This window comes from Sander lucioperca, chromosome 5, assembly GCF_008315115.2.
Source record: "Sander lucioperca isolate FBNREF2018 chromosome 5, SLUC_FBN_1.2, whole genome shotgun sequence".
NCBI lineage: Eukaryota > Metazoa > Chordata > Actinopteri > Perciformes > Percidae > Sander > Sander lucioperca.
The window spans coordinates 27,369,234-27,396,943 of NC_050177.1; the positions used below are offsets into that span (position 1 = coordinate 27,369,234).

Genomic DNA, 27,710 nt, shown 5'->3' on the forward strand with positions numbered 1-27,710 from the left:
TCTCTAATAATCAAGATCTAATAATGTCTGTGATTGGCTGTCTAATGTTACACGTCATAGAGACACGCAGGAAAACCTCGTTAAACAGAGACGGCTCCCGTAGTCAGAGCAGGAACATAAATAAAAAGATTTGTGCCGTAATATGTATTGTTGTCATTTCTTTGTGTTTTATAAAATTGGTATTGAAAAAGTATCATTTAGAAACCGTTATCAAAGTCACGGTATTGGTATCATTACTGGTATTGAAAAACGATACCCAGTCCCAACCCGTTCTCACTCCGAACTCATAAAATACGGAGGTTTGGGCAGTGGCTATCAGCGTCAGAAGCGACGCAAAAAGCGCCCTTCAGCGTGTTTTGTAGAACGCACTGGGGAGAGCAGCAGCTACACGGGTTTGAAGATGACGTAGCATTAAGAGCGACAATGGTAGCGAGTAGTATGAAAGCCCAAAAACCGCATAAGGAGGTTGGTTGGGGCATGGGTGGGTCAAACAACACAGGACTTTCACCCAGGAGACCGGGGATCGTTTCCCGCGTTCCTAAACACAACCGTTCTTTTACTAAACCCAACTGACCCGTTCTTCCCGCATGTCATGGAAACGTACGCCCACCCATGACCTTTTCCTTAACATAACTGCGTCAAAAGTGACGCCAATAGTCCCGACCAAGCACATTTAGATAAAGCGCGTTTAGATCTGACGCTAAGGGAGACTATTAGCGTCAATAACAATGCCAAAAGCACCTGACCAAGCGTCCGTATTTTATGCGATGGGAGTGAGAACCTGTTGCCAGTCCTGCTAATGATTCATGCATTAATGTGTTGATCACTTTATTGTTGCAGCTGGTAAAAGTGGACCTTTTTTAATGACTTTATATACTGCTGGATAGTTTAATCTATATTTATATATAATCATTTATTAGCTGGTTATATTTTGACGTAATAATCTAAATCTGTATAGTAACTAAAGCCGTCAGATAAATGAAGTGCAGTAGAAAGTAAAAGATTTACCTCTGAGATGTGGTGGAAGACACGTAGAAAGTAGCAGAACATGGAAATACTAAAGTACAGGTACTTCAAATTGAGTAAATTTACTCAGTTACTTTCCACCTTCGGCTAAAATAACAAAAAGACACAGCATGTTGAGTTAATTTCTTTCTCTATGTTTTCTGAGCTTTCACTGGTGACTAAAAAAGTTGTTGAATTATTCTTTCAGTAATGGAGTAAATAAAGTCTTTATTCACGAGATAATTAAACTTCACTTTATTGATATAACAGTCTGAAAGACACCTCAGAGATTAAAAACTAAGAGTGTTTTCACACTTTGCTCGTTCGGAGCAGTTCTAAAGTTAGGAGCATTTTTCCCCCCCAAAGATCGGTTCATTTGGGCCGATATGAACACAGCAATTACACTCGGACGCAATCTTGTACCCTTAGATACCTTACATAACACATAAGCACCTAAACACACAATCTGTTTTTGTGTTTTAACAGCAGACACTTAAACGTAGGCGTCGTTATCGGATGGTAATAGCGTGTGGTTTTCAGTTTTAACATTTCTTCCTGCATTGTTGGGATGTTTGATGGAAGCCGTGGACATTTTGCAACCAACAGACTGCAGTGTTTCTAGCTCCACCTTAAGTTTCAGATCAGGGTGCGAGTAGTCTCGCTTTGCCAGACCTTCCTCCAAAGCGCTGCGGAGGAAGGTCTGGCTAGTCCAAACTGCATTCCGGGATGGGAAAAAAACGTAATCTGGTTTATTAGCATTTCTTTAAACCAATCACAATTGTCTTGGGCGGCGCTAAGCTCTGGACGGAGCTACGGTGCCTTTGCTAAATAGCCTCAGGAAGGAACTTGTTTTGGTGGAACGTGTACGATCAAAAGTTGTTTTAGTCGTGCATCAGAAAACTCAGATTGGACAGATAGTCTAGCTAGCTGTCTGGATTTACCCTGCAGAGATCTGAGGAGCAATTAACCATAGTCCTCAGAAATCCACCGGAGGGTAGAATGGCAACACAAAGAAAGCAGAAGGTAACAGACATCCGGCCGAAAAGAGTGTCATCCAGTGGAATTTCCAGAACGTCATCGGTATAAACTAGTGTGCGAGGGGTAACGAAAAAACAGGTCGGAATGAAGTGATCCTATTAGTACCATCCAAATGTTTTAACAATGGAAACGCAAAAATAATTGATCTAATGTGTAGCGAACTGAACCAGACTGCTTGGTGGAAACAAGGCTAAAACAAGGGAGGCCTCGGCTCGCTTTCAATCAATCTCTGGAGCGATTCGTTTGCGTCCAGCACACGAAACAACTGACTCACAACTGTGGTTCACACCGCCAACTGGGTCCTGTTTAGCCCCGATAAGATGTAGCAAACCATTCAACGTTGAACACCCTGGTGTGTAAGCAAGCGCACCAGGAAACCGTAGCAAAACGGTGCAAACCCCTTGTTGCCCCAGTCATAAAACGGAAAAAAATAATTAATTTTTACAGTGGACTCAACTACAGAAACGTAATGAAACTAATTAGCCACACACTGCTAATGCTGCATGTCTGTTTTTTCCGGGGGGAAAAAGGAGAGGGAAATCTGGCCTGAGGCAAATTCTTCCGGTAATTGTGTTTTCACAACACGCGTTTCTCGATAATTGCGCGGTGCGATTACATACAAAATCACGACGCGATGGGCAGAGCGTGAACACAAGCGAACCAAGGGACAAATGCAACAATCAGAAACAAATCAAACAAGGTACACGTGTGAAAACGCCCTGAATTAACCTAAATGTTTTTAAAAACAAACTGAATCAGTCCAGAGTCCGTCCCACCTCCTCACCCTGACCGGAGAGACTTTTTTTTTGCGGTCCTGCAGGTTGTGGCACAGTTCAGGACTCAGGAGACCAGCTCCTGTCCCTGCAGGACCTGACATGTCCTCACTTTGTCCTCTAATGACACTCAGAGACCTTTACATCAGATCTACGTCTCGTCTTTATGTCATTTCTTTAACAGCGAGCCAAAGTAGATTCAGTGTTCACATGTAGATAACTCGGCTACACGCTAACTTTGGCCTAAAGGTTTTGGGCCTAAACGCCGTACGCTGCAGCTCAGATCATCTCCGCGTGGTCCTCTTCGTCCTCCTGGCCCTGGTCTACCTCTCAGCGCTGATTTTATACCGGAGGACAAAGTAAGCGATGAGCCTCAGGGAGAAGAAGAAGATCGCTAGCACGATAAAGTCCAGGTAGAGTTTGGCGTCCAGCATGTCCAGCTCCTTCAGGATGGCCTCCGACTTCTGGAAGTGGCAGGTGTCGTGATCATCGCAGTGAAGATCCTCTCGGTCCAAACTGTAGATCGACAGGATGACGCCCTCGAAGCCGTACCTGAGACACAACACACCATTGATTCTTTATTTCCGTGTGAGTGCTCAACCCTCGTGAGTTTATAAAACAACAAACTGTCAGTTGCAGTGGTCAAACATTTCACAGAATAACAATAATAATAGGTTATTTTACAGCTTGTTCTTCAACAAAGTATTCTGTCTTCTCTCCCAAGCTTTGCAAATAAAATCTGCTAAAAAAAACGTTCCTTTCTTGAAGCACAACTTAAACTTTTCATAATAATCCAGCCAGAATAAATAATTAAAAATAGAAGTAATTTTGGTAAAATGTACATCCATCATTTATTTGTGAACTGGACAATCAAATAAAAAGCATCCAAACTAGCAAGCCTCCTGCTATGAATACACAAAGGTAGATCAGTTATTTTGGAAATGTTAATGTGTTAGTCACTGAGAAGGATACACAGTTTGTAAATCATTGTAACTTTAGCCGAACTTTCACCGAAAAGCGATTCCACTGTTGCAGATAAATGTCCAATCTGGGCATGAAATCCTGAGAGTCTAGCTAAATTCTTTGGTGTAAGCTGGTCATAAAACTCAGTCCCAGCTGTCTTAAGTCAGTCTTTTTCCGTTTGGACCTTCAGAAAAAACTTTACCAAAAGCCATAAAAAGATTGTAAAAAGCGACAAAAAGGACGAAAGAAGAGCCGAAAAAAAGACTTTTTCATGTCTGGACGTTCAGACAAAATCAAACGGGTTTGATATTATCCTATGTTTGGAGTCTTGAAGACCTAAAGACCTAACTGAGACTAAAAACTCACATGATGACATGACATGATAGATGTGAGATAGAGTCAGACTTTAGTTCTGTAATCAAACAGCACCCCCACCTGACGTAGGAGATGTAAGACATCCACTGAAGGTACCAGGGGATGGTGTCGAAGCTGACAAAGAACCCGGAGAACAACAGCACAGGGATCGCTGTCACCGGACCCACAAACGTCGCCACCTGCAGGAGACAACACACACACCTTAATGGACTCAGCAGGTCTACGCATTGTCATGAACATGTTCGTATGATATCCTACGAAATTAGGCGAGCACCGCCCGGTTATGTGACAGTTAAGTTAAGCTTCCTGGGTGTGTTTTCTCCTTAACTTCTCCAGGACATGAACACCTGTTTCCTGGGTGAAAGTCTTGTGTTTTCTCCTTAACTTCTTCAGGACATGAACACCTGTTTCCTGGGTGAAAGTCTTGTGTTTTCTCCTTAACTTCTTCAGGACATGAACACCTGTTTCCTGGGTGAAAGTCTTGTGTTTTCTCCTTAACTTCTTCAGGACATGAACACCTGTTTCCTGGGTGAAAGTCTTGTGTTTTTTCCTTAACTTCTTCCGGGACATGAACTCCGCTCCCTGGTTTGAAAGCCCTGTATTTTAGGAGCCAAACACCCCCCCCCCCACCCCCGACATCCTCCCTACGAGGATCTTCATGCTCTTATACAGCAGCAGTCAATGTGGTGCTGACAGTAAAAAAAATATATGTGGAATACATACAAATTACAGTGCTTTACTTTTCACAGCTGTATGTATGAATGCTTCATGAGAACAGGCTGAACAGGTGAGTTCAGGTAAACTGACCTGCAGAGAGGTGGAGGCGGCTCCAATCAGCAGGCCCAGACTCTGAGCCACCAGAGAGGTCAGAACACCCAGCGACAGGAAGAGGAAGAAGCGTCTGGCGTCCGGAGGCTGAGCCGTCATCCAGTACACAATACTGCAGTACACGAGCGGGAACACTACCTGCACAGCAGAGGGCACACAGTACAGCACATTATTCAGTGAAGGATATATTTATATGTGTGTTAAAAAAGGAGAGAAATGCACCGTTTCAACAAGGTCTTCAACGTATTCATTGTGGGCAAACCAGAAGCTTTTTAATCCAGCCTGTAATTTAGGGCCATCACAAATAATCATACACCGCAGAACCTCAGTAAATCAGTAAAATATGGATATGACCTCACACAACCCCACTTTAAACGATCTGAACTATCTCAAACTGAATACACCATTTTATTAGGGCTGCAACTAGTGATTATTTCCGTCATCGATTAATCTGTGGGTTTGTTTCTGGCTTCTGGGGGGGGGGGGGGACAACTTTTAAAAAAGCTACAAAAATGTTGAAAAACACCCCTTAATTGTTGAAAAAAGCAACATAAAAAGACTAAAACGTCTAATAAAGCAACAACACTTCAAAAAGAGCAACAAAAAAATCATGGAAGCGGCAAAAACTTCGAAAAAAGCAGCAAAACATCAAAAGAATGTCTTGCTTTGTCCACAACTCAAAGATATTCAGTTTACTGTCCCAGAGAGAAGAAACTAGAAAATATTCACATTCAACATGACATGATAAAAAATGACTCAAACTGATTAATAGATTAATAGATTTATTTAATATTTGACAACTAATCGATTAATCTTTGCAGCTCTATATATGTATATATACTATATATATTTATATAGTAATGGAAGCTGCAGGAGTTGTTGTGGAGTATGGATTATAAAACGTTACCTGGAAGGGGACGTCCGCCATAGTTTTGGCGAGATAATACGCCTTCAGACTGTACCAGTAGTTCAGGTGTTCCCTCAGAAAAACTCCCATCTCTAGAGGAACTGAAGTACAAACACACAACTCAACGTTTACATGAAACACACTAACAAAGAAATGTACTTCTACGATCCAGCGTTGTGTGTTAGACTCACATGTTAGCACTGTGGGCATCAGAGCGGCGAACATGAGGAACAACATGGAAAAGAAGAGGAAGCCCGAGTTACTGAGAACCTTCTTGGCTTCGTTCCCGATGCCCAGGTACAACAGACCAATCAGGACGCCGATCCCGATGTGAGAGGAGATCCTCAGGTGAGTCAGCACCTGCTCGACCAATGAGAGCATAGATGAGTCACTGCGACTGTTGCTACAACTGTAATCTATGTCGACGACGTTTCATTCAAGGGATTGTTCCGGTGCTGCCGGAAGTTCAGCCGGATGTCCCTAATTTTTGACCAGATGTCCGTCACCTTCCTCTTTCTCTGTGTTGGCGTTCTAACCTCCGGCTGATTTGTGAGGACTATGGTTAACTGCTCCTCAGATCTCTGCAGGGTAAATCCAGACAGCTAGCTAGACTATCTGTCCAATCTGAGTTTTCTGTTTACTTTTGAACGTACTCATGTTCCACTAAAACAAGTTCCTTCCTGAGACTATATTGGCACCGTTGCTGTGTCCGGTGTTTAACGCCACCCAACACGATTGTGATTGGTTTAAAGATTGTCTTTTTTCTCCCATCCAGGAATGCTGTGTTGACTGGCCAGACCTTCCTCTGCAGCGCTGTGGAGGAGGGTCTGGCTATGAGAGACTAGGGGCTCCATAATGGGATAAATTTGATGTAATATCTTAAAGGACACTTCTTTTTCACGGAAACCAACAGTAAGATTCTATATATAGAAAAACATTACTTTATTATTAATATTGACAAATGATTACTAGGTTATCAAAAATAGTTGCCGATCAATTTTATGTTGATCGACTAATTGATTAATAACTAGTCATATGTCTTCATGGGAAAAGAAGAATCAATTCATGTTTGCTTATTTTTTTGTTCTACTGACCTATGTTGTTTTTAATATGAAGAGTAGACGTCAGTTAGATGTGTCCCCTGGTAATGAGGCCAGACTGCTAATGATCACATCCTCTGACTTGAAAAGTTTTAAAGAAGCAGACGCAGAGTTTCATCTCAGTTGCAAAGCAGTCACAGCAGATGAAAGTAAGTATTCATGTAATGTCATGAACTGTGTTTTGTCATTTCTAACCTTAACATTATATTGACTTTAAATAAGGTAAATGGTAAGTTTGGAGAATCTGTGTTATTGTGAGAATTGATGTCATTACTGTTTGCAGGCTGAATATTGCTTGTGTGTTAACAGTAAGTCCAAGATAAGCGTACATTTGACATTTAAACTATTTTGACTTCTGCTAATCTCCTACAAAATGTAACATTGTAAATTGTCCATCCTGTGCAAACTTGAAAGGTTGTGTTGTGAACTAAACAAATGATCATGATAAACTTTACACAGGTTTCATATTTCACTTTTGGTGCATATTTTGATATTGGGCTCTTTAAATACTTATTTTTCACGGTTATTATGTGTTTTTATGCTGTAATTATTTGTGCCAATCTTTTGCTGATTGTGGTTATCTGTAAGAACAGAAGCTTACATGAACCTATGTACCTTTTTCTGTGCAGCCTGTTTGTAAATGAACTGTTTGGTAGTACAGGGTTGTTTCCATTCCTTCTGGTTCAGATCCTCTCTGACATTCACACTGTTTCTGCTTCTTTTTGTTTCCTGCAGATTTATTGTGTGTTTGCATATGGATTTATACAATTTATTAATTTATCCATCATGTCTTATGACAGATATCTTGCTATCTGTTATCCTCTGCAATATAACACACGTATGACATCTAACACGGTTACCGTGCTTATTGCGCTATCATGGTTATTTCCATTGATTGAAGTTGCTGTCTTGATATCTTTGAGTTCCTCTTTACAGCTGTGTGGGAACATCATTAACAAAGTTTACTGTGACAACTACTCTATTGTCAAACTGGCCTGTTCTGACACCACAGTGAACAACATTTATGGACTCATTATGACATGTCTTGTAGTCTTTGGTCCTCTCAGTTTAATCCTTTACACCTACATGAGGATTCTTAAAGTGTGTTATTCTGGTTCTAAACAGACCAGACAGAAAGCTCTCAGTACCTGCACACCTCACCTCGCTTCCCTGATCAACTTTTTCTTTGGTTCTTTCTTTGAAATAGTACAGAGCAGGTTTGATATGAGCAGTGTACCCAATATGCTGCGTATTTTTTTGTCATTATACTTTCTGACCTGCCAACCAATCTTTAACCCTTTAATGTTTGGACTGCAAATGTCAAAAATACGTAGCTTATGTAAAAGCCTTGTCTTTGGTCAAATGTAAAATAATGTTAAAAGAGCAACTTGCTGGTTGCAGAATTAAATTATCTAGGTTTGTGGTAGACTTAGGTGCATGTATTTGACAGGGCGTTCCAAGAAAATGGAATTTTCACATCATTTTGGACCATTGGAAAAGCACGAGCAGAAAGTAAATAATAATAAACACTCAAAAAGCTTAAAGAAGTCTACTATAGACCAACTACAATCATTAGATCTAAGAGAAGTCTTTCAGTTAGTTTTGATACTCACATTGATTTTACATTCATTCGGCCTAAGTTATGCCCAAAAAAGGCTTGGCTGCTGCGCCTAAGTCTTACAATGGTAAGGAAAACCCTACATCTTTTAGGAAAACTATGTAGAAACTAGAAAATATGGCCATCTGATCATTCAGGATTCCTTTATTTGTCATTTTTATGCACCATGTAAAAACGAAATTGTGTTTCCGCATCCACTCTTCAATAAATAAGTCAGTGCAAAGGAAAATTATCTTAAAATCTTAAAATTCTAGGCTCATAAATAAAAACACTTAATAAATAAACCAAGATTATGCTAAAAAAAAAAAGCACCAATTAAATAAACTAAGATTATGATAAAATAGAATAAAATTAGTAATCTAAAATTTTCTAGTGGAACAGTCTCTTATTTGCAGTTCACCTTTTCTGATTAAGCAATTATTGCTGTGGAAAAAAAAGCTGTTTAACAGCCTAGTTGTCCTTGATTTGATACTTTTGTATCTTTTCCCAGACTGCATGAGTGTAAACATACTATGAAAGGGATGAGTGGCGTCCTAAATGATGCTGTCTGCTCTACGCACACAGCGCTCATTGTGGATGTCCTCCAGACACGTTTGTGTCTCTCCTCTAATGTGCAGTTCCCAAACCAGGAGGAGATGCAGTAGGTGAGAATGCTCTCAATGGTGCCTCTGTAGAACGTGGTCATAGCGAGGATTCGGAGGTCCACCCTCTTTAACCTGCGGAAAGAGTGAAGGCGCTGTTGGGCCCGTTTAATGACAGCTGTGGTGTTGTCTTTGGAGGTCAGCTCATTAGACAGATGGATCCCCAGGAACTTGGTGCTGTTAACCCTCTCCACCACGCAGCCATTGATGGTCAGTGAAGGAGTTCAAGTACCTTGGGGTCTTGTTCAAGAGTAAGGGGACAATGGGATGGGTACAGTATTACACTCATTTTATCGCACCGTTGTGAAGAAAAGAGAGCTGAGCCAGAAGGCAAAGCTCTCGATCTAACGGTAAATTTTTGTTCCTACCTTCACCTATGGTCATGAAGGCTGGGTCATGACCGAAAGAATGAGATCCAGTGTATAAGCGGCCGAAATGGGTTTCCTCAGGAGGGTGGCTGGCGTCTCCCTTAGAGATAGGGTGAGAAGCTCAGTCATCCTTGAATAGCTCGGAGTAGAGCCGCTGCTCGTTTGCTTCCAGGCACGTCCAGCTGGGAGGAGGCCTCGGGGAAGACCCAGGACTAGGTGGAGGGACTATATCTCCACCCTGGCCTGGGAACGCCTCGGGATCCCCCAGTCGGAGCTGGTTAATGTGGCTCGGGAAAGGGAAGTTTGGGGTCCCCTGCTGGAGCTGCCGCCCCCGCGACCCAACACCGGATAAGCGGATGACGATGGATGAATGGAATAAAAATGTAAATAGTTCCGGATAACTTCTGGATTGTTAAGAAATATGTTGTTCATGTTTCTACATTTAGAAATTTTTGGATCAATATGTTTTGTGTTTATTTAGTAAAATGTTATGAAAACGCATCCGATTTTTGTATTTTCTTTAATTTATGACACAATTTCAATAGTTTTATTAATTATTATGGTTTATTGACTTCCATAACCTTTTAGCTTAGGTTGTTCTGATTTTAGGGATAGGAAGCATTTGAAAATAATGCAAGAAATGACATCACAATAAGCAAAAATACCAATGTAGGCATTGGGGGACAATTTGTATGGCAGAGTTTAAAGAGTTAAATAATACACTTGTAAAGTTGACTTCACCAAATTGTTCCAGCTAAGAAGTTTTTTTTATATGCAGATAAATAAATTACAAATATTAAAACAGAATCTAGGTAATTTTCTGTTAATCACATACACGTTGCTCATAATCACATCATGACCACCTATATCAAACTTTTTAATTGTATTAATAATAAGAGTACTCAGTTAACTGTATTGTGTCCCTAACCCCAGGTAATACCGCTCCACAGCTTACAGGCATGTTGTCCAGTTGCCAAAATAGCCGACAGTGTGGTCATCACAAACAAATAAAGGCCGGCCCCAAATACAGACAAATAACAAGTAGGGCTGGGTATTCCCACTGATTTCTTGAATCCGTTCGATTCCCATTCACAAGGTCCTAATTATAATCGATTTGATATATTTCAGTGACAATACCAATTTAATTGATATGAAAGATTCTCAGAGAACTAATGATGTAAATTATACAAGGAACCCTGTAACCTGGTGCATTATTAAAAATATTATTGTTTACGTTAAGAATTGACCCAAAAGCAATTGCATTAATGAACTTTTTTATTTTAACCAAAAGACGTACATCTGTGAAAATGGCCATGGCAGTTTTTCCCTTTGGAGCTAATTAGCATGACATGGATTACTTATATTGTCTAGTTTAATATGATACCAATATCTTCACTCTAACTTTATAACTGAACCGTTTAAAAGATCAATCTCGAGATTTTATGAATCCATATTGTATCATTCAAATGAAGGTCGATTTGAATCGTAAAAGCAATTTTTATATCCCAGCCCTAGTCTTATAGGTCTGGCTAGTCCACACAACATCCCAGGATGGGAGAAAAACGTGCTCTGGTTTATTGGCATTTCTAAACCAATCACAATTGTCTTGGGTGGCGCTAAGCTCTGGACGCATGTCTGGATTTACCCTGCAGAGATCTGAGGAGCAGTTAACCATAGTCCTCACAAATCCACCGGAGGTTAGAACGCCAACACAGAGAAAGAGGACGGGGATGGACAGCCGGCCGAAAATAAGGGACATCAGGCGGATTGTCCAATAATTAAATGCCGTAAATAAAACATCATCGATACAGACTACGGAGCCCCTAAAAGGACACAGGGAATTTTTTTTCTTGTTCACAACTTTCTTGTGGGCAAGATAAACTTTATACTTGTCTCAGGAGCACAATATCCCTCATGTCTCTGATTGAAAAAGGCCTTAGGGCCAAAACTGCCAGAATAAAAAGAGATATGCATATATGTGTGTGTGTGTGTGTGTGTGTGTGTGTGTGTGGTTTCTCACCGAGTCTCTGAGGATGCTGAGGAACGTTCTCCTGAACAGGATGGAGAACTGTGTCATGCAGCTGGCCGAGAAACTGTGACAACCTTCAGACGCCGAACTCTCCTGAGAAATAAGAGACAGAAATAATAAATAAAGATGTAAAATACAACAAGAGGCAGTTCATTGATAGTACACCCCAACAGTCTTGATTATTATTGTAGCAATAAACTGTTTCACTACATCATGATACATATTGATATTTTGGTTTTAAAATGACTTATTGACTTATTTATCAGCAGAAAATTACAGAAAGTTGAAAATTTAAGTGATTGTCTTCAACATTTATTGGTTCTCAGTGTGTCACATATTCTGCGTCGGTCAGATAAAACAAATTGTTTCAAGAATTTCACAATTTGCTGACCCAAATGATAAATTAAGAAAATAATCTGTAAATGAATCAATAACAAAAATAATCACATCGCTAAATTATTAAAATATGTGAAATATCAGAAACAAAGACCAAAATTAACCATTATAACAAATACATTTAACAAAGGTCTATATTTGGAGTAATCCTCAAAGTTTTACACGTTTAATGTTAATATAATTAAAACTGTTTAAATAACAGACAAACAGAAAAGATATGTTTTCAAATATTCTTTCTATTTACAGTAACTTCCTGCTAAATTGGAAATATTCCAACTATGAGATCATTCAATTGGTACTTTTATGTAAATGTTTTTTGTTTGATATACTTTGTGGTTTGTGTCTGCCCAATAAATGTTTTACTTTAAAAAGTCAGACTGTTTCCTCATCCTGTGGGAGAACAGAGGCCTGTGCTACAAAGCAAGGTTTGGGGTTACTGAGGTAACTTCAGATTCAACCGAGGGTTTTGTGTATCAGGACGGTGGATCACTTGTTGCTGGGTTGAATCGCCGTGGTAGGCGGAGGGAATTAAGTATCTTTGTCAGCTTCCTGAGCTGTTATTGCCAATACGTGCATCGGGCAGAATTATGTTTATATATATTTGATTTGCTCCCACGATCACTTAACTGCCAGCGTTGCAACTTAAAGAATACAGGCTACAGCAATGAAAGTTTATGGAATGCACAAGTGTAATTATGGTCAGATCTTGTTGTGCCTGACTAATGTAATTGTCATCACAATTTACGCATTCACAGCATCTGCAGTTGTTTCCAGCTTTCCTTCCTGTTTTAGGAAGCAACTGCTGAATTGCTTTTTGCCTGTAAAGCCGTGTCTTTACAGCCGTGTTCTTCATATTTCTAGGATTATCGTTTGCTCTTCTTGTGTAAAATATGCGCCTCGGGTAGACTTGTCCATGTTTGCGATTGTTCATATGGTGCAAACAACGTCTCTTTTATGTGCACAGGCACATCGCCAGATTGGGAAACCCTGGGTTGATTGAACTAGTTGTTAACCATCGTCGTGACACAGCTTATGCGGGACCGCGGTTGTTAGGTTGGGTTAAGCCGGGTAACGGAAATAAATCCAGGTCATGTTGATCTTGCTTCGTGGTACGGGCCTTTGGTCAGTCTGCCGACTTGCCTAAAGTGTACAGTGTGGTGCGTTTGTTTTTCACCTCCTCTGTGCGGTGCCACATGAGCGGGTGGAGGTGAGTGTCTCCATTCACTTCAGTCTTATAATCCTTCTCACAGTTCCTGTCCTGGACGGCTCGCACCAGTCGCACCATTTGATCTCCGTGTTCTCCAGACGCGACCTCCATCACTGAACACACACCACAGGGACTTTTAGTCAAGTACTCTAACTACAAATTACTTCATGGATAGATTACTGAATGAGACTACTGGGCACAAGGGGCCCTGACTCACAAAACCGATCATAAAGAGACGCTAAAGGATCACAGACATGACTACAGAGATGAAAACAGACGCAAACAGACATGCCACCCCTATCAAGTTGTATCTGTTAGTTGCTCTGTTTGTTGGTGTTGAAATTAGTCCTTTCTATTATGCATTGCATGCGGACGTGGACGACCATAATAGATTATACTACTACTACTGATGTTGCTTGTTGATTTTCCGGTCGCTGCTAGAAGATATTGCAGAAACAATAAAAAGAGGATTTCAGATATATCTGAATGCTTGAATTTGTTGATGAAAACCATGTGTAGTAATATATAATAATATTGAGGAGGTGACGCATCGTGATGCATCGCGATATTAAATCAGTTCTAATCATTGATAGGATAATCAGAATCGAATCGTGAGGCCAGTAAAGATTCACACCCCTAGTTGCTATCCATGTAAAGTAGCAAACATCCTGCTGTGGTCATCAGAAATATCTTTCCGTCACCTGTAAACACAAGTAAAACGTGAACCAGATAAAGACACGAGGGCTGAGGCTCTTACCAAAGTCGGCCGGGTTGTGGTAGGTGGGGCAGTTGAGTCCGAGCTCTCTCAGGTAGGGAACCAGACTGCAGACTTTCCCTCTATAGATACATTGACCCTGACTCAGCACGTACAGCTGCAACACACACATAATAACAGTTGTTACCATAAAACACTGATAAAGCGTGAGTATTCAGATCCTTTACTGCAGTGAGAGTAAAAAATACGTAGCAGAACATGGAAATAGAATAATCGATTAATCGGTTTCAGTCATTTTTTATGAAAATAAAGTAAAACTTGTGTGATGTCAGCTTGTTAAATGTAAATATTTTCTAGTTTCTTCTCTCCTCTGTGACAGTAAACTGAATATCTTTGAGTTGTGGGCTTTGGGAAACACTGATCCATATTTTCACCATTTTCTGACATTTTATAGACCAAAACAATTTATCCATTAATCCAGAAAATAATCCACACATTAATGCACAATGAAAATTGTCAGTAGCTGCAGCCCTAATAAAATGGAGGATTCAGTTTTGGATAGTTCAGATGTTTTAAAGTGGGGTTGTGTGAGGTTATATCCATATCTCAATCCATCAGATTCATTCAACTGCGGTGTATGATTGCTTGTGCTGATTAACGTTAACAGTCCTTATAACCCAGATATTATTCATTAAACCTGTAGTGTGTGTGTGTGTGTGTGTGTGTGTGTGTGTGTGTGTGTGTGTGTGTGTGTGTGTGTGAAGACCTTGTCAAAGAGTTCGAACAATTTGGCGCTGGGTTGGTGGATGGTGCAGATGACGGTCCGTCCTCCCTGAGCCAGAGCTTTCAGCAGAGAGACCACCTGGAAACAGGACGAGCTGTCCAAGCCACTGAGACACAGGGAGAGAGAAAGAAGGAAGAGTTGTACATCATTAGAATTGTGTATTGGTGCCAGACTTTGGTGCCAGGTCTAGTAAAGTTGATGGAGTGGGCAAGTCCCCCTATCACCCGTCTGTGTTGTTTAACCTCTGACTGAAAAAGCTATTACAAAAGAAAAGTAAACCCATTACGAGAGGTTGACTAATGATTTGTATCTAAGTGCAAGCAGTTGTTTTCCAGGATAAAGCCTGAGTCTGCACTCTGTGTGTACAACAAACTTCGAGCTAGCAAGGTACACACTGAAAATGTCAAGTTTAGAAGAAAATTTGGATTGTGCAACAAGACAGACCTGCTTGGTTCTTTCAGGGAATGATTGTAAAGATTTACAAAGAACATGTTTACAGCATTTCCTCTCTAACTGGGACATTTTGGGACCAATTGGTGGGATTTCTGTCAACGAAGTACACATGGAGATACACTGGTAAGAGTAAATGAGATTTGTATCCAGCTAATTTAAACAGCTCACTTTACTGTATTGTGTGAACAGTTAACTTCTTTTAATATTGTATGTGGTGTTTACTTTTGCATGGTGCAGAGCCACCGTCACTGCGTCCAGAGCTTAGCACTGCCCAAGATGATTGTGATTTGTTAAGCGAAATGCAAATAACCCAGAGTGTTTTTTTCTATACTGGAATGTGCAGTTTTCGCATAAAAACCCATCTATGTACAAGGAAACAGCTTTTGAATAGCTGTCAAAACAAAACATCAGTCCATGTTCGGACCTTCAGTCGTGAATGACTGAAACCTTTCAGATAAAGAGTAGATGGAGTGAATCAGGACACAGCTGTTGTGTGGGAGGACAGGTGAAAAGGCTGTGCTCCGACAGCAGTCAGGGTTATTTATAGAGAACGTTGAGTCACACAAGGATTTACAATCTGTGCGACATGCTGACGACACCTTCTAACCTTAAACACTGGACTCAGGAAACAGAGTTAATTCCTCTGCCAAGGAGCTCATGTTTTCTGTTTGGTTTGTCCATTTGTTTGTCTGTCAGCAGGATTACAGAAAGACTTATGGCCTGATTTCCATAAAACTTGGTGAAAGGGTGTAGCATGGGCCGAAGAAGAACCCATAACATTTTGGACCAGATCCAAGTCACAGGGCGATACACAAGTTATATTTCACTTTCGAAAAATGGAATTTCACTACAAAAGTCAAAGTGGCACAAAATAGGTAAAATGCACTTTTTGTGAAAATACTAAACTTTACTCTGAGGTTTACTGACCTAGTGGGTTCATCGAAGAACATGACCGGAGGATTATTGACGAGCTCCAGAGCGATGGCCAGTCTCTTCCTCTGACCCCCCGACAGGTGAGATGTCCTGGTCTTAGCACAGTCCAGTAAACCCAGAGCCATCAGGATCTCCCGCACCTGAACGCACACAGTCTGCTTACACCTCTGACATCCCTATATACGAGCAGGAAGTAGTCGGGGGTCAGAACTCACCATCTCTCTGCGAGCCTCCGCCTTCTCCTGCAGCTTCAGGTTGGCTGAAACCTGCAGAGACAAGATTCATCAGTGACGGCCCGGATCCTGGATAAGAGAATCACATGAGAGTCGTTGGGGGCCGTTGGAAGTTGTTGGGAGTCGAAGGAGTCGTAGGGGGGGCGTTGAAAGCCGTAGGGAGTTGTTGGGAGTCATAGGGGGTGTTGCAAGTTTTAGGGAGTCGTTGGGAGTCTTATGGAGCTGTTGAGAGTCATAGGGAGTCATAGGGAGTCGTTGGGAGTCGTAGGGGGCGTTGCAAGTCGTAGAGAGTTGTTGGGAGTCGTGGAGAGTCCTAGGGGGCCATTTGTAGTTGCAGGGAGTCGTTTGGAGCCATAGGGAGTCCTTAAGAGTCTTTGGGAGTCAGCAGGAATATGTTTACTGCAGTAAAGGATCAGATTACTTCCTGTACCATCATGGCTTCCTGTACGGTGAGGTGAGGTAGCAGCATGTCGTCCTGCATGATGTAACAAGAAACCTTCCTAAAGGAGCGCAGGTCTCTGGGCTGACTGTTGATCAGGATCTCCCCCTTCATCCCCGTCTCTCTGTGTACAAATATAGATGTATACATATGTTATACATATACATCAAAAGTCAAAGAATGCTCCTCACAAAAACACTAAATGCAAAAAGATCACTGAATGCTAAAAGATTACACTAAAATAGAATAAAATAAGTAGTTTTAATAAATATTTTAGACTTGAATGTAAGTCTTTAGTTAAACTTCAGGTCAGTTCTCGTGTCTACCACTGAAGGTCGCTCTAACTCCTCACATGGGTTTCACAGGACTCTGATGAATAAATGAATGGTTGATGAGCAGAATCAGATAGAGTATGAGTGTGTTTTCTCGCCAGATTCGATCGTTGCACACAGAGAAAGTAGACCAGACCGCGATATATCACTGAAGAACGGGGAGCTCCCGTCTGCTGTGCGTCTGGCGGAAACAGCCCATCTACATTTCATGGTTTTAAAATCTGGCCCAACTAAATTTATAATTGAAAAGCCATGCTGTAGAGCCTTCATCCTATTTTGTTTCTAATTGCTCTCCAACTGTCTTCATCATTCTGAAACCAGGTTTTATCATTTGTAATTAATTAACCTTAGCGGTCATCTGTAAAATAAAACACTGATACAGATAATCTCCGAATTGCCAAATATCTGCACCAATAATTAGCCAGGCGGATAATTGGTCGACCCATAATAAATATTCACATTCAAAGTCACAGATCTGACTGAATCAGAATTCAGCAGACTGGTACCCACCTGTACCCGGCCAGGATATTCATGAGGGTGGACTTCCCGGCCCCTGAGGGCCCCATGATGGCCACCAGCTCCCCGCTGGTGAATTTCCCAGAGATCCCTTTCAGCAGAGTTTTGTAACCTGAGACAGAAAAGAAACAATCAGTCTACAGGTTCCCAGGCGCTCGAAGGACCGCTCTTTGTCTGGAGTCCTTGAGTCGGGTTTCACATCAGTTTGGAGGTTTTATTCTCCGTCTGGTTTCACATGAATCTGACACCTGAACACACCTGAACCCTGTCAGTCACAACTTTCTCCTGGAAAAGCATTTGCGAGAAAGATGAACTTCTTAATACAGCTGCAAAGATTATAGATTAGCCGTCAACTATTAAATGAATCCTCAACTACTTTGGTAATCGATTAATCAGTTTAAGTCATTTTTTTATGAAAAAACAGGTAAACTTGTGTGATTCCAGCTTGTTAAATGTGAATATCTTCTAGTTTCTTCTCTCCTCTGTGACAGGAAACTGAATATCTTTGAGTTGTGGACAAAACAAGACATTTGAGGACGTTAGCTTTGATTTCAGGAAACACTGATCCACATTTTAGAGACCAAACAACTTATCCACTCATCCAGAACATAATCCACACATTAAACCACCATGAAGAGAATCGTTAGTTGCAGTCTTGTTCAGATTATTGATCGGCTGTTCATGAGTTTTCTCACATTGATCACAGATTTATTTTTAAATAGTTCGAGGACCAATTAAGACAACCAACTGAGGATGTTGCTTTTTAAACTAAAAGTAAATAAATATAAATCTTGTGTGAGAAAAAACTAAATAAAAAAAGTAAAAAAGACTGCCTTTTGCAACAACAGAAAGTCCATAAAGCTCCTATTTTTTAAAAATGTTTAAACACTGTGTTCAGGGTGAAAGTTTCTATAATTTCCTGACCGACGGACCGATTGTTGGACTGACTTTCTGACAACAACAAATCAGATTAAAATAAAGTCTAAATGTCCAGCAACACAAGCGATCAGCACCAAACTTGTTCAGGCAACAAAACCTCTCAATTACGTTCAGGAAAAGATCGTATTTTAGGTTTAAATAAGAATGTTTGTTACGTAACTTTACATACCAGGGTTAGTTAAGTATGTAAGTTAACTGACCGACGGACGGACTGACAGACCGACCGTTTGATGTTGTCTACTGACTCACAACAACAAATTAGGGTAAAATAAAATCAGAACCAGCTCCGTCATCTGTTTGTTCTACTTAAAAATAGGGCTGCAGAATATGAGGAAAATATGCACTAACAATGATTATCATGATATCGATATATATGTGATAAATAATCAGATATTAAAGTGTTCTCAGTTCTGCTGCTTTCAGTATTTTGTTACAATACAACAAACTGCTTGTTGGATTGAAAACAGATGAAAGGAAATAATTTCCAACTTTCTATTATTGAACAAATTGAACACTGAATTGAATATAAAAGGCAGCAGTAAAAAAACAATGACATACATTTTAAAGTGCAGTTTTCTGCTGATATATTCAAAAATCTTTGAATGTCTCAGCCTTTAGCGATGTGTTTATTGCACCAGTTGATATCGCGATGACAATTAAAAAAACGATATATTGTGCAACCCTACTTAAAAATAAATAAAAAATAAAAATATCAGGTGAGTCACTAAACAACTCAACATTTCGTGATTAATCATAGAAATGTTGAAGCTTTCTTCGTCTTTTATTATCTAAATCCCCTACCTTTACTGTAAGTTTTGATATTTCATACTTTTATTGTTATAATTTTGTTGAGTTTAAGCCTGATAAATATTCTTGTTATTCTATTTTCGCCATACTGAGTTTTAGTTGTAGTTATTGTATGTCCTATTTTTGTGTGTGCTGTAAATTAAGTTTTAGTGACCAGAAGTTTCTGACCCCTCCAGCATACACTCTTCCTCTTTCAATTAATTTCAATTCAGTTCATTTATGAAATGGGACATTGCAAATCAATAAAACACATGATTTTAAATGGGTTAAAAATGCCAGATGCATTCATCTGTAGTCCCCTGCCCTCTGTGTTAAAAAAAAACTTTTTAAAATACAAAGAAACAAAAACAAGGACATTACAAGCAAAGCTGAACTTAGCACAAAACAAGACACAGCACAAAGATCAGCAACAAAACCGGGTCAGCCCTATGTTCCCACAGCCCTATGTTCTCACAGCCCAATGGTCCCACAGCCCTATGTTCCTACAGCCCAATGGTCCCACAGCCCTATGTTCCCACAGCCCTATGGTCCCACAGCCCTATGGTTCCACATTTCTAAGATTTTTCTTTAAATTAGGCCCTATGTTAGGGTTAGGGTTACATTCTTTCTGTAGTCCATTACTACTGGATAATAGGTTGGGTGTAATTGGCTACCAAATTGGGGGATCAAATCTGATACAAATTTATGAAAAAGGAAATGTGGGAACATAGGGCCTAATTTTGGAAAACAATCTTAGAAATGTGGGAACTGTAGAAACATAGGGCCTAATTTTGAAACAAATCTTAGAAATGTGGGAACAACAACAAAACAACAGAGCAGAGAGAACCAAGATAAGACAAGACAGCTGTTAAAGGTGCAGTAAGTGACGCTGCGCAAAGATTTTGGATATTTGAACACAACTGCCAAACAAATACTACCCCCCTTCAGAAGCTGCGCCCCCCCAGATTCACGGACAGATAACTACTGGCCGGCTGCATGAATGTGTGTAAACCAATAAAACCAAACCAAACCAAAAAGGCTGATGATGATGGCCGGCAGTAACCGCTGAAGTGTTTATGTGATCAACGCTCTTTAACGAGATTATCACGTTTAATCTGATCCAATCTGGGTCACTCTCTCTGGCCGACAGTAACCTTCACTGCAGGATTACCAGCGCTGGAGTCAAGACCACGTTTGTCAAGTCCAAGACAAGTTCAAGGCCGAGGACCCGGTGAGACCAGGACCTGGTGACACCGAGTCAAGACCGAGTCCAAATGAGCGACAGTCAGTCCAAGTCAAGACCAAGACAGAAAAAAAAGAAACCTCTTCAAGAGCATTTGTTTCACTGCTGTTAATGCATGTGATGCAAAAGACATGAAGATTTAAGATGATTATTTTACTTTATTAATTTAAAAAAAAGCAACAGAAACGTAAACAAAAAGTGAGAAAAATGTCAAAGCGTCAAAATTACGTTACTGCGTAATGCCTTTCTGGCTATAAAAATACATCCTTACGTTGAAAAAAGCAACAAAAACATTGGTTGGTTATCTGAACGGGTCCAATTTGACCCATTTTCAAAATTTCAACATTAGAGATATGTTGGTTTTTTTTAAAATAAAAATTACCCAAAAATTGGGTTTCATACAATACAATGCTCTTTGCACGTACAATTCATGATCACTACTTTTATTGAAATTTGGATGTTTTATTCAAGTTTTAGCATTTCAAAAGAATTGAAATGGTTTCAAAACTGTATTCTGACTAAACTTTGACTCTTTGAAGTCTCTGATTATCCATCAACATACGATCCTCTAATATTAGTCTAAATATTTCATCATTTCTGCTTTTTTAACTCAAAAATTAGGTATCATTTCCTACAAATGAGGATTGTTGTCCATCAATTCTAAAAATAAGTGTAAACCTAGTGGTAATAACTTGGTGTTAGTGGTAACAAAAGCATCAAAAACGTTAAAAAAAAAGCCTCAAAAGTGTTGAAGAAAGGGATGTAAATGTCAGAAAAAGCGTCAAAAAGGTGTTCATTTTTTATTTTGACCCAGGAGGACAACAAGTGCACGGTCGACGGGAAGACAGCACGAGGGTTAAAAGCAGTTTTTTCGAAGTTCAGACTGAGCTCGGGGGAACATAAGGTAGAAGCCAGTCAGCTGAGCGAGTATGATAATGCCCCTCTGAGTAACAAAGAAGTTCTGTAAGTAAACGTTAAAAATGTATTTTTGCAGCCTTTACAAGCTTCCTGGGACAGAAACCCATGGAGGAAGGGGAAGATGGAGAAGGATATAAACAGGCGGAGGAAGGGGAAGATGGAGAAGGATATAAACAGGCGGAGGAAGGGAAAGATGGAGAAGGATATAAACAGGTGGAGGAAGGGGAAGATGGGAGGGTTCTCTTGTCCCAGGAACATTTATTTATATCGCTAACGTTTGGAGACGACAGTCATCTCAGTGTGAGATTAGTGCCGATGAACTGCAGTTACCTCTTTAACTGCGGACAGACTGCTCTTCAGGAAAACCCACAATGCATCTGTCCGCCATCTTAACCCTTGTGTTGTCCTCCCGGGTCAAAATTAACACTCTTTTAGACACTGTTTTTACGTTTTTGTTACTTATTTCAACGTTTTTGGCACTTTTTTCCATTAACAGCAGTATATTCACCACTAGACCTATTTATTTGCACTAATTTTATACTTATTTTTGGAATTCATGGTCAATAAACCTCAATTATATGAATTTTTTGGTGTAAGAAAAAAGCAAAAATGATGAATGATTTGGACTAATGGTTAAGATCAGAGGAATGAAGGTAAGTTTAGTCAGGATAATGCTAAAAATTGAATACAACTCCCAAAATTCTATGAAAATAGAGATCTGATCCTTAATTTCATTTATGAAGAGCATCTTATGGAACCATTCATGTTATTTTGGGGCAATTTGGTTAAAAGAAACCCAAATTTAGGATATAGAAACTTTGAAAACGGGTCAAATTTGACCCGAGGAGAACAGGAGGTTAAACTCAGCCGTCATTTTATCATAAGGAGGAGGAGGAGTTCCTTTCAGGTGAGCAGGTGTGAACGACCCCTCACCCTGTTCCCAGTGAAACTCTGATATGAACAGGAACAAAGAGCAATCTGATGCTTTCTTTACAGAATACAACAACAGTGGAACGTAACTCACACTGAGGTTGGATTTGTTATTGTCCTGTAGTCATAGTAGGGCTGCACGATATGAGGAAAATATGCGATATGCCATAGTGTTGTTGAATATCACGATAACAATATTATTTGCAACGAATACGCAGATATTAAAGTGTTCTCAGTTCTGCTGCTTTCAGTATTCTGCTAAAATATAACTGCTTGTTGAGCCTAAAACTAATGAAAGGAAATCATTTACAACTTTCTTCTACTGCAGAGATCTTCAACAGGGGGTCCGGGACCCCTGGGGGGGGTCCTCAGAGTTACTTCTGGGGACCCCCAAGTTATTGTTTAACTCTATAAAAAAAAATTTCAAAAGGTAATATGTCTGAAAATTTACATAAACACGAGTCCAACATATTATTAGCATAAATTGGCATATTTGTGATTTGTTTTTAAATTTACACAACATTGTGGTAGCCACTACGGCAGGGGTCACCAACCTTTTAGAAACTGAGAGCTACTTCATGGGGAGTGAGTCATACGAAGGGCTACCAGTTTGATACACTCTTCTGAAATAACTAATTTGCTCAGTTTGCCTTTAGTTATATATGATTATTAATGATTAATGATACTCATCTATGTGAAGACACTGATCACGTTAATGATTTCTCACAATAATTATCAACAATGACTTAACAAGGTGGGAAACAGATAATATCAATATTCAATTTTCATTTTTAGAACAGGCCTGAGGGCTCCTCATGTGGTCCTGGGGGGCTACCTGGGGCCCGCGGGCACCGTGTTGGTGACCCCTGCACTACAGTAACCATCCACAGATACCGTTAAGCTTTAAGGATTCACTGTGCTACATGTATGTTTAACATTAAAACATGATGTATAAAGATATGAATAGGTCAATTATTATTTTAATAGCTTAGTATTGTATGCAACATAAAAAGGTATGTATAGAGACTTTAGGTCGCCCACGCGTTATTGTAGGCCACGTTTAATATGCAACTTAATTTCAACTCAATTTGGTGGGGGTCCCTGCTCCGTCTCTCTTTTAGCTAGGGTCTTTGGCCTAAAAAACGTTGAAGACCCTTGCTCTATTGAGCAAATTGAACATTGAATTAAATATAAAAGGATGCACTAAAAAAAGAATGAATTTAAAGTGCAGTTTTCTGCTGATATTTTATTTCGACTAACAAAAAATCTCGAAGTGTCTTTGGCGATATGTCGCAGCCTCTCGCGATATGTCTATTGCGCCAGTTGATATCGTGACGACGATCAAAAGACGATATATTGTGCAGCCCTAATTCATAGTTTTCACGTGGCGTCACAGCACTGTGGGAACGCCAACCTGGAGGGGAAAAGAAACTGCCCTCCACCGTCCGGGAACGAGTCAGCTCAGCTTTTAACACACTGTAGCCAACATGTCAGATAGTTGTTGTATATGCACTAGCGGCACGTATAATTATGACTGCCAGTTTTACCCTAACCCTAACCCTAGCGTAGCTAACCCCTAACCCTAACCCTAGCGTGGGTAACACCCCTAACCCTAACCCTAGCGTAGCTAACCCCCTAACCCTAGCGTAGCTAACCCCCTAACCCTAGCCAGCAATCCAAACGCACATTATATAACATAAACAAAGAACAGGAAGAAGTTAAGAAGAAGTTGTTCATGTCCTTCGAGTACTACTTAAGGGGAACGGTGTTTTAACCCAAATCACCATCTTTTTTCTTATCTTAATTAGTCGTTTTGGTGTCTAAACTTAACTGTCATAGCCGCATGACGCTCACCTTTGTCAGCTAACGTTAACGCTGAAAGGACCGTCACCTCGCGGTGCTCTGTACCCGGCTCACAGTCACCTTTTCTCCACTACACTTAACTGTCATGTGAGCGGCCAGCTGTAATTTTCGTAGGATATCTGAAAACCCGTTCATGAGGCGCACGTTGTGAAAAGTACCCAGTTGTGTCGTTAACGTTGTGAATTGAAACAAAACTACTTAGGTTAGGTTCAGAAAAAGGGAATGGTTTGGGTTAAAATAAGTATGCTTGTTACGCAAGTTACATACGTACATTAAGATAAGTTATATGAAAAATTAAAGCTGACTGGGCCTCTTGCGTGAAAGTTAGTTTGACCCATTCATCCGTATTCGTGATAAGTCAAAAACAAATTTAACCAGGGAACCAGAAGTTTCCCTTCCCTTCTAACGTGATTGAGAATACAGTGAAGGTGGTTTTGTTTATTTTCTCTCGGCGTGACAGAGCTGCTTCTAATCTGGCCTGCAGCTATTTTTAGCAGGAGACCTGCTGAGATTAATAGATTACAGCCTGATAATCCTACACACACACACACACACACACACACACACATGCAAGGAAGGAAAACCCTGAAATAAAAATAGAACAAGTGGAAGGTAACTGAGTACATTTACTCAAATACTTTCGTAAGCTATCATATGTAAATTTCTGATAGTTTCTGGCAGATGACCACAACGCTGCAACTTTCGCTCTTTAGCATTCATCTTAGCGCACCAAATCAATTGGTGACGTCACCGATGCTACGTCTGTTATTTTTGTTGGTAACTTTCGGGATAATAAAAGTACACAACCCAACAACATATAGAACATAAGTTGGGACATTTTTAGACATTTTAATGCTGAAAAAGTTACATATTTGATCTTAAGCTGATGTTTTATCAGCCAAACGATTAAATATTATATATATCGGTTATGAGATAATTATCAGACCCAGTTTTCAGCGGTGATCCAGAATGAAGATCTGCAGAAGTGCTTTTGTGCTTATGGTGGGGATGTGTTAACATTCTGAGTTTTTGTTTAAATTTGTTTACATTTTTCTGTGTGTCCCTGGTTATCTTAGTACCTTTCCTCCTCCACCAGGGTCCCTCCCTGACGGAGTACGAGATGTCCCTGAACTCAATGTTGACCGCCGGTCTGCGTGGCAGCGAGGAGAACCTCTGGGCCTCCGTCAGGTTGTTGTCCACCTTCTTTAAGTGTCCGTGCAGCAGCGGTGTCTGCTGGCTGCCCGCCGGCCGCTTGTTCACCACTTCGTCCATACAAACGCACACCGTCCGGGGGTCCAACATGAGGTCTGGGGGCCCGTTGGTGTTCTGAGGGTTTAGAAAAATGATCTGGGTTATAACCACTGTTAACGTTAAACACACGCGCACACACACAAGTACAAGTACACGTACACACAAGTGCACGTACACATACACACAAGTGCACGTACATGTACACATACACACACACACACACACACACACACAAGTACATATACACACAAGTACAAGTACAAGTACACGTACACATACACACAAGTACATATACACACAAGTACAAGTACATGTACACATACACACAAGTACACGTACAAGTACACGTACACATACACACAAGTACACGTACAAGTACACATACACATAAGTACACACATGTACACGTACACGACGCATACGCATACACACACAAGTACATATACACACAAGTACAAGTACGCATACACATACACACAAGTACATGTACACGTACACATACACACACACACACAAGTACAAGTACAAGTACACACAAGTACACATACACATACACGTACACATACACATACCCACAAGTACACGTACACATACATATACACACAAGTACAAGTACACATACACATAAGTACACATACATGTACACGTACACGACGCATACGCATACACACACAAGTACACGTACACAAGTACAAGTGCACACACACCTTTTTCACCTTGTTTATGAATATTACCTTGGTTAAAACGACTGTTAACGTTAAACCATCACAAATAACCAGACATCGCAGAACCCCAGTAACTCTGAAGCAGTGGGACATGTTCAAGACCTTAACCAAACCCACTTTAAAAATGTATTTATGACTCAAATATGATAAAGAACTAACTGAATCCTAACAATCACACACCTTAGAAACCCAGTAAATCTGACTGAGTTTAAGCCCTCAACCAAACTCTCTTTAAAATATCTGAACTATCCTAAACTGAATCCTTCATTTTATAAATGCTGCAAATAACAATTATTTCCATGGTGGGTTAATGTGTGGATTATGTCATGGATGAATGGATGAGTTGTTTGGTCTCTAAAAATGTGGATCAGTGTTTCCCAAAAAGCCCGAGATTTCTCACGTCTTCTTTTGTCCACAACTCAAATATATTCAGTTTCCTGTCCCAGAGGAGAGAAGAAACTAGAAAATATTCATATTTAACAAGCTGACATCACACAAGATTTACTACATTTTCATAAAAAATGACTCAAACTGATTAATCGATTATCAAAATAGTTGGCAATTAATTTAAAAGTTGACAAGTCCATTAATCTGTGCAGCTCTTTATTAATAATTAAGGGATTATTCTTTTGAATAACGAGTACTTCTGATACAACATTGAGAGTATTTTTACACTCAGTTTAAAGCAAGGGATCCAAACAGTTGTGTGTTTAATGGTCTGATCATTTCAGCTGGACTTGTAGCTGTTATATTGTTGGCTAGTTTACTTTAGAATAAAATATCAGATTTTATAAACTACATGTGTTCTGTGTGCAGAAATCTTAACGTGTAAAGTAACTAAAGTAACTAGTAACTAAAGGTAAAGTACAAGTACCTCAACATTTGGACTGAAGTACAGTACTGGAGTAAATGTACTTAGTTACATTACACCACTGCTCAGTGCATTCAAGATTCAGCTTTAAGGTAAACAAAGAAGTTCCACATTTTAGGACAAAATAAACATGCTGAGTGATCGATAGAGTGAAGAATATTTTACTTGTTTTTCATTAAAAAAATTACTCAAACTGATTTATCGATAATCGAATATCAAAATAGTTGGTGATTAATTTAGCAGTTGACAACTAATCCATTAATCTTTGCAGCTCTGACAGTATGCGTTTCAGTGTACAGTCTGCAGCAGGAAACTGGACATTTTAAAGACCAAACTAATCGATTAATTGGGAAAATAATGGTTACTTGCAGCCCTAATTCCAGTATGTTGTCCAGTATGAGTGGAGTACTCACCATGATGATGGAGTTGGTGACGGTGGGGTTGTGGACGGACCAGGCGGCCATCAGACAGGCCATGTCAGGCCCAGAGACAGCAGCACTCTGCTCCCTCACACTGATCCCATCACTGACA

At 40.1% G+C, this 27,710-nt stretch overlaps 2 protein-coding genes across 2 annotated transcripts; one reads left to right on the plus strand and one right to left on the minus strand.

Moving 5' to 3' along the window:
* Positions 1-3,013: 3,013 nt before the first annotated feature.
* Positions 3,014-27,710, minus strand: LOC116057887 (ATP-binding cassette sub-family G member 1-like). The gene is made up of 15 exons (XM_031310472.2): positions 27,593-27,710; positions 25,412-25,658; positions 17,648-17,765; positions 16,797-16,929; positions 16,349-16,399; positions 16,128-16,273; positions 14,730-14,853; positions 14,006-14,120; positions 13,216-13,361; positions 11,637-11,738; positions 6,081-6,249; positions 5,890-5,990; positions 4,962-5,120; positions 4,215-4,333; positions 3,014-3,368 (listed from the first exon to the last, which is right to left on the minus strand). The coding sequence occupies exons 1-15, from the start codon at positions 27,653-27,655 to the stop codon at positions 3,140-3,142; spliced, it is 2,022 nt and encodes a 673-aa protein (XP_031166332.1). The 5' UTR covers positions 27,656-27,710; the 3' UTR covers positions 3,014-3,139.
* LOC116057894 (olfactory receptor 2A14-like) lies at positions 7,425-8,357 on the plus strand. Its single transcript, XM_031310479.1, has one exon. The coding sequence runs from the start codon at positions 7,425-7,427 to the stop codon at positions 8,355-8,357; it is 933 nt and encodes a 310-aa protein (XP_031166339.1).